This window comes from Populus euphratica, unplaced genomic scaffold (genome assembly GCF_000495115.2).
Source record: "Populus euphratica unplaced genomic scaffold, PopEup_1.0 scaffold703.1, whole genome shotgun sequence".
In the NCBI taxonomy this organism is placed as follows: Eukaryota; Viridiplantae; Streptophyta; class Magnoliopsida; order Malpighiales; family Salicaceae; genus Populus; species Populus euphratica.
The window spans coordinates 23,365-35,415 of NW_011500571.1; the positions used below are offsets into that span (position 1 = coordinate 23,365).

At 34.2% G+C, this 12,051-nt stretch overlaps 2 protein-coding genes across 2 annotated transcripts in view; both read right to left on the reverse strand.

Moving 5' to 3' along the window:
- Nucleotides 1–295: 295 nt before the first annotated feature.
- Nucleotides 296–1,895, reverse strand: LOC105115452 (receptor-like protein kinase 5). The gene is made up of 3 exons (XM_011012337.1): nucleotides 1,846–1,895; nucleotides 1,691–1,797; nucleotides 296–809 (listed from the first exon to the last, which is right to left on the reverse strand). Exons 1-3 carry the CDS (start codon nucleotides 1,893–1,895, stop codon nucleotides 364–366), a joined length of 603 nt encoding a protein of 200 aa, XP_011010639.1. The 3' UTR covers nucleotides 296–363.
- Nucleotides 1,896–2,680: 785 nt separating this feature from the next.
- Nucleotides 2,681–12,051, reverse strand: part of LOC105115451 (LRR receptor-like serine/threonine-protein kinase GSO1) — a 91,794-nt gene continuing 82,423 nt past the window's right edge. Inside the window, exons 15-18 of the mRNA XM_011012336.1 lie at nucleotides 6,418–6,552; nucleotides 6,195–6,341; nucleotides 5,637–5,786; nucleotides 2,681–5,262 (exon numbers count right to left, since the gene is read on the reverse strand). Coding sequence (XP_011010638.1) covers nucleotides 3,050–5,262; nucleotides 5,637–5,786; nucleotides 6,195–6,341; nucleotides 6,418–6,552 — 2,645 coding nt within the window. The 3' untranslated portion in view covers nucleotides 2,681–3,049. The remainder of the gene's footprint in view (nucleotides 5,263–5,636; nucleotides 5,787–6,194; nucleotides 6,342–6,417; nucleotides 6,553–12,051) is intronic.

Consider the following 12,051-nt stretch of genomic DNA (forward strand, 5'->3'; position numbering starts at 1 on the left):
GTATTTGCCCACTCAAATTGTTGTTTGACAGCTTGAGAAACGTCATTGTTGTTGGCAGTTCTAGTTTTACTGTGAACAATTGATTGTTGGATAAATCTAAAATCCCTAAAGAGCTGATATTTCCTAAACAAGAAGGAATACAACCTGTGAATCCATTCTCGGCCATCGTTAAGCTCCACAGATTTGGAAAGATCAAACAAATACTGTTTGGAATTTTCCATTCATGTGGTTGTTGGATATATCTATGACTTTCATGTTCGGATTTGGGTGTTCTTGCAACTGCAAAGTACCAACAACAGAGTTCTCGCTCAAAAGTAATTGCTCCAATCGTTTATTGTTCTTAAGCAACCACGATGGAAACATTCAAGTGATGTTGTTGTATGAGAGATCAAGGACTCTTAAGTCGTATTGGTGATAAAGGAAGTTGGGAATTTCTACATTGACTGCTTCTAATGTTCTACTATATGTATAAAAGTGGAAAAAGACTAGATGGAACTTTGGAATCAAATCATGAAAGTACATGGGTTTTGTTACTAGTCTGTTGTTCTCACTGGAGAAGAACTTGAGGCTTGAGTGGTTCATAAAAGGCTTCATTGAAATGGGAACTTCAAAGAGGTTATTTGATAGTGAGAGGGATTCAATGGATATGAGATTGGTAAGAGGACCGGAGGCAATATTTCCAGTAAATTGGTTACCAGAAACATCTAATAGTTGTAGAGATGACAAGTTTCCCAAACAATCTGGGAGTGAACCTCTAAAATTATTTCCGGAGAGATCTAACTGCTTCAAATTCTTCAATTCACACCAACCTGTACAATTTATCTCGAAATAGTCAAAATATATAGTGTTGAAAGAATCTTGAGTGGAAGCAGAGTTGTTAATTTACCTTGACACGTTGGCCAACAGACAATACTTTAAGGGTAGGTAATGTTCCGGTGTTCTGGAGAAAGTTTAATGGGAGAGAAGTACGATCTAGACGCAATTCTTCAAGAGTGCTCGAATTGAAGAAAGTCCCTGTGAAAGAGAAAGAAGAAAAGGTAAGGTGAAAATAGTGGTGGTACAGAGTAGCCATTCCTTTCAATATTATTAATTAAGATTTTAAGAAACTAAACACTAATTTACGTTGACTTAAAGTAGTATCCTTGAGAGAAAGGGTCTTGAGGGATGGTTTTTATTCCTTATGATTGCGTTTTTGTCAAGGATAGATTGGAAGTATCCATTTTGTGTGTTTTAATATAATCATCTGTTAAGCTTGGCTTAACAAAATGAAGCAGAAGGGTGAGAAGCAGGGGAGGAGAAGAAGGAAAACAGAGAATTGAGAGGCTCTTACGTAATCCTCCTACCATTATATTCTTACACGGTTTCTTACAATAATTGTCAAGAAGTAATTTTTAATCATCCGAATTTTTATTAATCTTTAGAGATGAAAGCGCTGTCAAACATGATGAAATGCTATCATTGATTACTAAATGGATATAAAGTCCTCAATTTTCTCAAGGGAATGTAACTTACTATTGTTTCCTGTCAACCCATTGTTTCCTGTCACCCCATTGTCTGATAGATCCAAAGACTTGAGAGAGGCAACCCATTGAAACATGATAAAATGCTTTTATCATTATTAAATCGGTTCTCACTTAGGTCAAGTACCCCATTGTCAAGTGAAGCAATTAGATAGAACTGTGTATTATACCTGATCCTGTCAACTTATTTAATGATAGATCCAAAGACTTGAGGGATGAAAGCCCACTCAGAATTGATAAGATGCTACTGTTCAATTGATCGGTTGGAGTTGAAAACCTACAAGATATATATATAGTTCTCAAATTATACATCAAAAAAATATACAGTGCATAGATTAAGGAAGAAGATAGACTGCAAGTATCCGTTCTATACATCGTCACTCGAAATTTTTAATCATCCTAATTTTGGTCCAGCTCACTTTAATCTCTTCCTGTCTTATTAAAAAAACAATTTATGGATAAGTTGAAAGCTCCATAGATATAAATCTTCAGGGATGAATGCTCAGTCAAACATGATGAAGTGCTATCATTATATTGATTGTTAAATAGATATAAAGTCCTCAGTTTTCTTGATAAAGAAACCGTATAAGAGAATGCAACTTACTATTGATACCAGTAAATCCTGTCAACTGCAACTCATCAAAGCTAACATACTGTAAGATACTATAATATCCACTGCAACTATACAAAGCTAACATACTGTAAGATAGCTAACATACAAAATATGTGCAGGGCTAACACAAATTCTTCCTAATTGAGTCCATCTTGGAGGTCAGAAGGCTGGAGTTCTACTAGAAGAAGATACCTCTGGAGAGAGTTATCAAGCAAGCCGGAACTGCTTAGAGTTTAGCTACCGAAGCTTCAAGTTAAGATCATTTTCATTATGACAAATTAAGCTAACTACTGGCAATTCAATGAACTTACTGGCAATTCAATTCAATTAAAAGTATGGAACTTTATGTTTGTTTATTTTCTTTTTACATGGATGAGGCAATCAGAACAGGAGAGGAGGTCTAAATACGAGCAATGAAGCACATTATTGCAAGGAAGACAGATTATGCCGTTGCCCTGTTTTAAGTTTAGACTTGTGTTCTTTCAGTAAACAAAATTATTGCTTTACCACATTCCACCTTGCTGGTATGATCCTTTGGTTCTATCAATTATTTTTTTAATTGAGAAAATACGATACTGTAAACTATTACAATTGTGAATAAATTCCATATTATTAGGGATATAGAAATCACAAGAAGCCAAGAAATATTGGTTGGTTGCTTATCTAAGACCAAAACGCAACATAATTAAGACTTAACAACGAAACAAACAAATATGGATACAAGCACAAGGACAAACACAAGTCATGTCAAAACAGAAAGGCTAAGCAACAAGAACCAGACACTTCGACCGAACACTTCTCACAGGCAAATTGCTGAACATGTTGTGAGCAACCATTGATTTGGAATGCGACTGCTTCCCCACAGAGGATTGCAACAAATTCAGAAAGCAGCCCACTCGCTCATGATAAGATCCAATCACCTTCTGAATCTGGACAACTTGCGAAAGTTTATAGCCAAAAAGCAGTAGCAAGTGTCGATGCATTCTTCAATGAAGTAAAACCACCTGCGTCGCCGATGCGGATTTATGCACAGTACTGCTGCAATTGTCAACACCGCAATTATGTAACACACACCAAAGCTGGCATAGAAACTGTACATGTCTATGAAGCCACCATCTCCATTGAAATCGTTAGGCACTCTCGCTGATGGTGATTCTGTTTTGTCGCAACGGTTTTGCAATGGAGGTCCACAAAGAAGAGGATTCCCTTTATAACTGCTTTCATCAAAGGTACCAAACTGATTTTTCATCTCCGGTGTTCTTCCTGACAAATTATTGTACGACACGTTGAAAACAGCTAGAAAGGTCAGTTCAACGAGTTGTGAAGGAATTCTCCCATTCAAATTGTTGTGAGAAAGATCCAAGCTCTCTATCTGCTTCAGATTGGAGAAAGATGGAGGGATCAATCCAGTGAGATTATTTTGTGACAGATTTAGAGAATATATCCCACTTAAGTTTCCCCATTCTGTCGGGATTTGTCCAGTGAATCTGTTACAAGAAAGATCCATAACAGACATGTAACGAAGGATATCGCCTTCGTAAGTGTAGAAATTTTTCTTTGATGTAAGCTCTACAGCTATTTTTACACTGATCTCTGGCCACAAAACTCCCTCATAAGGATAAAAACCTTCGTTTTCCAATTCTCTTCCCCCTATGGATGCAAATATATCTTTCTGGATTCCACCATCTGACATCTCCGTACGAGGGGGATCAAAAGTTTTTTCATCCGATGCCGTAAAATTTAAATTGCTCAAACATGAGGGTAACAGACCAGAAAAATTATTTTCTGAAAGATCCAATATGCTGAATTTCCTTAACAAGCATAACTGATGAGGAAGTTTCCCATTGAATTGATTAGATTTGAGAACAATCCAATTTGGAATGGGCCCAGTTAAGTTGTTATCGCCGAGATCTAATGTCACCAACGAAGAGAGATTATAAAAATCGTATGGCAGTGGACCGCTCAATCTATTTCCGTATAGGTGGACATAGCGTAAAGATGTTGCATTGAAGCCCAACGGTAATGACCCAGACAGATTGTTTTCAGAAAGATCTAAAAATTGAAGCGCAGAAGAATTGAAATATTCTATTGGAATGGTACCTTCAAACTGATTTCTGGACAAATCAATTCCATGAAGTTGGGTTTTTGAAGAGTTCCCTATTCCCCTTGGAAGCATGCCTGACAAAAGATTGTTACTGATATCCAACCACAAAAGTGATGATTCAAGAGAAAAAGTACCTGGTACTTCTACAAATTTGTTTCCATCTAGAAGGAGGTAATGTAGGTCAGTCATGTTGAACACAGATGGTGGTAATCGCCCATTGAAGCTGTTGTTGGACAGCTTCAAAAACCACAACGAGGAGCCTACTGTTGGCAAATTATGCTCAAGCAGTTCACAAGACATATGATTGTTGGAAAGATCCAAGTATTGGAGACAGCTCATATTCCCAAAACAAGGAGGAATACAACCTGTGAGGCTGTTGTTAGCCATCATGAAGTTCTTCAAACGTGGAAAAATCGAACATATGTTCCTTGCAACTTGACCATGTATGTTGTTGCTAGACATATCTACTGTCTGAAGGCTGGGTGTTGGATGTTGTGGCAGCTGCAAAGGACCTGTAATTGAGGTGTCTCTCAAATATAGTCGATTTAACTTTGTATTATTCTCAAACAGCCAAGATGGGAAAGGTTGTCCAACGAATTTGTTGTGGGATAGATCAACAACCACCAAATCATGTTGGCTATGCAGGAAGTTTGGAAATCCAGCCTCGAGTGGTTTTGGAGTACAGTTTGAAGCACGAAAGAGAAGAAGCTGGAACTTTGGAACTAAAGGCTGAGAACTGGGTGCAGCTATTAGCTCATTGCTATCGCATACAATGAACTTGAGGTTGGAGAGGTTCATAAATGAACCAAATGATATTGGAACTTGAAAGTAGTTATTTGAAACTGAGAGGTATCCAAGCTGCGTAAGATGGGAAAGGTGACTAGAGGCAATATTTCCCTCCAATTGGTTGTAAGATAAATCCAAGGATCGTAGAGATGATAGATTTCCCAAACAAGGAGGGAGTACGCCCTTTAGATTGTTTCCGGAGAGATCTACCTCTTCAAGATTCTTCAGTTCACACCAGCCTGCAAAATATATCCATATGTTCATTGTTAAGGGAATAGGAATATATCAATTATGTAATTGCTAAGTACGGTTTTAAAGTTTTTGTTGATTTTTGTTTCATTAGCTAGGTCGGTTTTAGATTATATTTAAACAGCTTTGTTTGTTTTATATATATATATATTAGAGATTGGTCATTTAGATTATTGATATCCATAATTTTTTTAATTAAATTTTTCTAGGAACGAGAAATTTTAGAGATTGAGAAACCCTAGATTTTATCCTTTGCTAAATGTAGCGTAAAGTTAGGAGTAAGCCTTCAATTGACACCAACCTATACAATTTATAGTGTATAGTGTTGAAAGAACCTTGAGCGGATGGAGAGTTGTTAATTTACCTTGAGCGGGCAGGGTGCCATTGAGGTCACAGGAACCAGCATACAATTCTTTAAGAGCGGGCAATGCTCCGATGTTCTGGAGAAAGTTTAATGGGAGAGAACTAAGATCTAGATGCAATTCTTCAAGGGTGCTCGAATTGAAGAAAGTTCCTGTGAAAAAGAAAGAAGAAAAGGTATGATGAAAATAGTAACCATTCCATTCAATATTATTAATTAAGATTTTAAGAAACTAAACACTGATTAAGCAGTATCCATGAGAGAGAGGGTCTTGAGGGATGGTTGTTAAGAGGAGGATGATTCTGTTATTTCTTGCGTGCGTAATCCTCCTACCATTATATATATATATATATATATACTTCCCCACATTCTGTTAAGAGGAGGGATGGTTTATTCTATTGTTGACTAACTCTAACTGACTCCATGCATCTGCCAGCTACCCTTAATTTAAGACTCAGAAATTTTAGATCCAAGATAAATTCATCAATATATTATAAATATCTAATGAACAGCTGTCATTTGGATTTCAATACTCTTATAATTGTTCTTTTGTAGAATTACCTTGAGCAGGTAGGGTGCTATGGAAGTCAACTGTGGTCAATGATAGGACTTTAAGAGTAGACGAGTGTCCAATGTTCCTAAGAAAGCTTGCTGGGAGAGAAGAACCATCGAGGACCACTTCTTCAAGGCTAGACGAATTAGATAACCCTGTGGAACAGATCAAATAAATCCATCAATATATTATAAATATCATATTGTTTTAGGCACCAAAACTGTCACTGACCTTTCCCAACGTGTTTAAATTTACTATTACGGGCATGTAAGGTCTTGAGGGATGGCAACGCTCCCAATGACTCTATGAAAATGCTTTCCTTGAAGTCATTTGAAGACAGATACAAGATTTCTAATTTCCTTAAACCTGTGATAGAGAGAATTAACAATCAATAATAATGATTTACAATAATTCAATAATTTCTAATGTTACGAGACATAGCTTAATTTTTTAAATTAAAATAATTTTTCATATGATATTAAAATTTTATTAATTAAATATTCACCTTCATTTATTTTAAAAAAAAATTAAGAAATTGAACAAAAGTTAATAGCGTGTAGATGTAAGTTTCAAATTATTTCACTCGTTAAAGAATTAATTATATAAACCTTTTTAAGGCTTCATCCAAACAATTACTTAGGGGTTAATACACGTGTAATTATTAAACCTCACTAGGGAATGCCATCTGAGGTAGGAATGATTTACAACTTTACCATTGAGACCAGTTGATCCTGTGAAGCTATTGTTTGACAGATATAGAGATTTGAGAGTTGAAAATCCACTGAGAGATGATAAAACGCTGTCGTTCAATTTATTGTCACTAAGATGAAGTTCCTCCAAATTCCTCAACCCTGAAGCTAGCACTTGAAAACCTGAAAGAAGATTGTCAGAAGGATAGAGTGGAAGTATCCATTTTGTGTATTGTAATATAATCATCTGTTAATCAGAAGGAAAACAGAGGAATGACTCTGTTATTTCTTGCGTGCGTAATCCATTTACAACTTCCCCACATGCATTACACGATTTATTATATTGTTAACTAACTCTAACCGTCTCTTAACAACTTCTAACACGTGTCCATGCATCTGCCAGCTACCCTAATTAATCTGCACTAACAGTGACCATAATAACAGCTGTAACAATATATACCTTTAGGCATCCTATTTATATAAACATAACAACATAATAACAGAAAAACAATTTATATAAAAATCTTTAGAGATGAAATTAATTAATGCTATCATTAATTACTATGTAGATATAAAGTCCTCAATTTTCTTAAGAGAATGCAACTTACTATTGATACCAGTAGATGATCCTCTCAGCTGATTCCCTGACAGATCCAAAGACTTGAGAGATGAAAACCCAGTTAGAGATGAAAAGATGCTATCGTTGCATTGATTCCCACTTAGGTCAAGGTTCTCCAGCCTTTTCAACCTTGATGACAGGACTTTGAGACCTGCATGATGTTCCTCAAAATTAACCACAAAACTCTATGTGGTTGATTATCAACTTAAAAAAAACAAGAAAAAATAAAATCATTTGCTTGGTCTCACAAATATTATCGCAGCATCTCTTGACTTCTTGCTCCTTAGCTTCAGTTCTTCTGCACTGGCTTTCTTCTTCTCACAAGGATATTGAATATAAATAGTTTTTTCATGATAATACGGCATTTTCTATCACTATAATCCACTCTAGGTCTAAAATTTGATCTAGAGTTACTACTACCAAAATTATTTTCTTATACTATTTTTCTAACACGAAAATTTTTCTCTATCTCACACACACACAAATGAGAAACGTTTACAATTAATGTCGTATTATAATTGACATTATTTTCTACTTCTCAAATCTTAATTATCCTTATATAAATAAATCATTTTTTTACCCCTCCCTCCCTCCATCAAGTTATCATTTAACTCCACTTTTGGGATTATAATAAATCTTAAACTTCTTTAGATTTTTTTCCTACCCTTGAAATTGTTATGAATACAAGTAAAAGAGATGAAAACTCCTTTATCCCCGTGTCGAGCATACCCTAAGCATGGCTAGGATTTTGTTTAGCCAATTTGTTTTTTTTTTTTATGAAATTGAATATCATTTCAATAAACAAATAGCAAGTAAAAATGTAACTACTAAAATAAATAGCATATAAAAAAGAAAATATTTAGAGTTGGAAATAAATCTTAATTTTTAGCATTCTCATTCTCTCTCATCTGCTAATTGTAAAATGAGAAATATTTGATAAGTAGTATACAGAAAATAATTTTTTTTTGTATTTAAAAACTATATTATATGTGAAGCTGGTATAAAGTCAGTATCACTTATTCTGGAGCAATAAATACATCCTAAGCATGTACACTAAGAAAGAGAGAGGATACAAGACATTAATTTGGATTTTGAATATAAATACATGTATTGAGTTACATATTAATTTGAAGTTTACCCGAGTTTGGTAAGATGAATGTCAAAATTAGTTCTAAGAACCAAATTAGTTCAAATTATTTTAAGAGTCAAACCACTGGATATAGTTAGATTTGATGTAGGAATTTTTTTAAGGAAAATAGATATTTTACTTAGTTAATTTTATTTTTTATTCATAGTTTGATTTTATAGTTTTTTTCCTATTTATTTATATTTATAATGTTCTTGATTTTTAAAAATTTTAATTTATGAAAACCCTTCATTCTTCACTTTTATATTAGACAACATTTATCTAGAGACCTAGTTTGAAAAGCTTTGGATCATAAGGACTTCAAATGCTTTGGGCCATGGGTAGAGATTTGAGAGGTGGTTTCCTAACGGATATGGGCTAAATATATATATTAATGCTTACTTTATTGGATAGGTAAATGCCCCGCAGGTAATAACCACGATAGGAGTCTGACTTAATTAGAGTTGATAGGGCACAAATATATATAATGTGCTACGATTAATACAAAAAAATTATAATAATAATTAAGGTTTTCTCTTTTATTCAGCTTCTTGCTACTTATTTTTGGGTCTCTTCAAAAACAAAATATTAAAAAGAATGTTAACGCCCTTAAAAAATAATTAAGAAATAATTAAGAAATTTTAAAAATACAAAAATTAAAATTTCTGATGAGCTGTTTGCAGACTATTCTGATTTGCTGGAAGGGTTTCATAGATTTTTTGTCAATTTCTGATGTGATAATTGATTTGAAAAGCAAATTGCAGATTCTAAAAATATAAGGAAACTTGAATTGTGATCAAATTGAGTCATTGGTTTTATATATAATATTTTTCTCTGGACTGAAATATCAGTGTATTTGCTTGGTTTAGTTTTGCATGATAAGTGAAAGTAGTAAATTTGTTTTTGAGAGTGTATTAGTAATTATTTTTAAAGTATTTTTTATATAAAAATATATAAAAATAATAATTTTTTATTTTTTAAATTATTTTTATATCAGCATATCAAAACAATTAAAAACAAAAAAAAATTTCAAGACAAAATAAAAAATAAAAAATGATGAAACTTTGATGAGCCTCAGCGAAATCATCTTCAATATTCCCTGACATCATGCTGGTGGCTTTTGAAACTGGAAGTTCCTTGAAGGTTTTTATTCTTCTGCTTTTATACCTTTTTATTTGTTTGGTTGGTGAAGCAATGGGGCTTAATATTATGGTTTCTTAAGTTTGGTTGGAATCAAGGCAGAGTGTTTTAGAATTGGAAGAGCTGGCTGTCTTGCCTATGTTCTTTTTGGAGGATGCTGGCAACGAAGGATTTGATTGGGTAATGAGGTCATGTGGGACAAAAATAGGAGTCAGTGATTTTTCCAGGAGTAATGTTTGATGGATTTTTGAGACATTACTCTGAAATTGAGGCTGTTGTTGAAAGAGAATTGAAGGTGGTTGGTGAATATTTTGTTATTTTAATGGAAACAAAAATGACAAGTGATCAGTTTATTCTCAACAACGTTCAGATTCGTAACGAGGAACAAAAGAAACATGGTGACATTGGCTTTGGTTGCCTCGACAAGTCTTCTGATCAACACAAATTCTCTGTTCTATGTTGATAAAGTACTATTTTTTTTTTAACCAGACATACTTTTTTTTTCGGTGGGATCAGGCAATTTTACTTGGTGAGTGAAGCTGAGAAGAAAACATGGCAAATCCTGCCAAGGAAGAAATACCCAAACCATTGATCTTCCATGATGAAAGATTGGCTTTCAGGCCAAGTCCAATAGCTACATTAGCTATGTTCATATGATTTCTATTTGGATTCATTATTTTCCTTATTAGATCCCTTCTTGGCATGCTATTACCTTACAAGTTGTCCATCGCCATGCTACCCCTAACAGGAACGAGAGGCATCATAGTGAAACAAAAACCCTTGACTCCACAACTTAATTCTGAAGGCAAGTCAAGGGGCACACTCTACTTTTGCAATCACAGAACTCTCTTTAATCCAATCTGGATTAAATCACTCGCTATCAAGAAACCTCTCACTGCAGTCACATATAGCGTAAGCATGATTTCTGAGCTATTTTCGCCAATCGCGACTGTCTAACTAACCAGAAATAGAGAAAAGACTTCGAGCTAGTACAGGACTTGCTGAGCCAAGGTGACCTTGTGATATGTCCTGAAGGAACTACTTGCAGGGAGCCTTATCTACTTAGGTTTAGTGACACGACGAAAAGATTGTTGTCTTCTCCCAAGTGCAGGAGTGTCGAAGTAATAAATAACCCGGCAAGACCGGGGTCGAACCACAGGGAGGTTAATTGTACAAATTATAAATAACAATAATACAACAACAATAACAATAACAACAATAACAATAATAATAGTAATAACAACAACAATAACAACTGAAGGAACTACTTGCAGGGAGCCTTATCTACTTAGGTTTAGTCCCATGTTTGCAGAGCTAACCGATAATACATTTCATATGGCCACTAATGCTCAAGTTAGCATGTTCTGTGCAACTACGTACAGCTAGCGGTTATAAATGCATGGACCCTCTATTCCTGTTGATGAGTCCTGTTGTAAGTTTCACTGTCAAAACTTTTGAGAGGTGGCAAAAGCCTTGGGTTTTGAATGCACTATAGCTTGTCATGAAAGAAAAGTACATTTTCTTGGCAGACAATGTGGAGTAATTTAACAGGGATAAAGACCACCACTTCTTGCCACATAGTTTTGTCATGAACTTTGTTTTACGTAGTCACTGTTCTAGATTGTGATCGAGGAATTTCACTTGAAGTGTTATAGTGTTTCAGCTACTTGCATTTGAGAGGAAAATTTATATTTTTTCTAACCTTCATAGAGAATTAGTACTGTAAAAAGGCAACTAGGGATTAAATCTTTTGTTTTTACCATCAACTAGATTGAATCTAACTAAACTTAGTAGGGAGAAGTCATATAAACGTTACATTAATATGTTAAAGCCATTATTGTTAAGAATCTCCATTAAAAACATGAAATTAAAATATAAAAATTATCCAAGAAAAAATATCAATTTTGTAAATGTATATTATGAACTATGTGATAGCTATTATTGTTAAGAATCTTTATATCGTAATTATATTATTATTATTATTATTATTATTATGATAGGTGAATTCGGATTACGAATTATCAATTCACACTTAATTAACAATCTAAAATGCAGGTCATGACCATATCTAGTCAATAATTCATATCTAATCTCCGAGTCATCTTTAAGTCATCGATACACACCAGAATTTGATTTAAAAAAAAAACATTGTAAAAAAAAATGATATGTATCCCATGTCTTGGGCATGGTTATTAGCGAGAACCGATTTAGTTACTATGTCATCTATTATAACATGATAAAATGCAATAACAATAATGGCAAACCATCATAGATAACAAAATCATGAAACT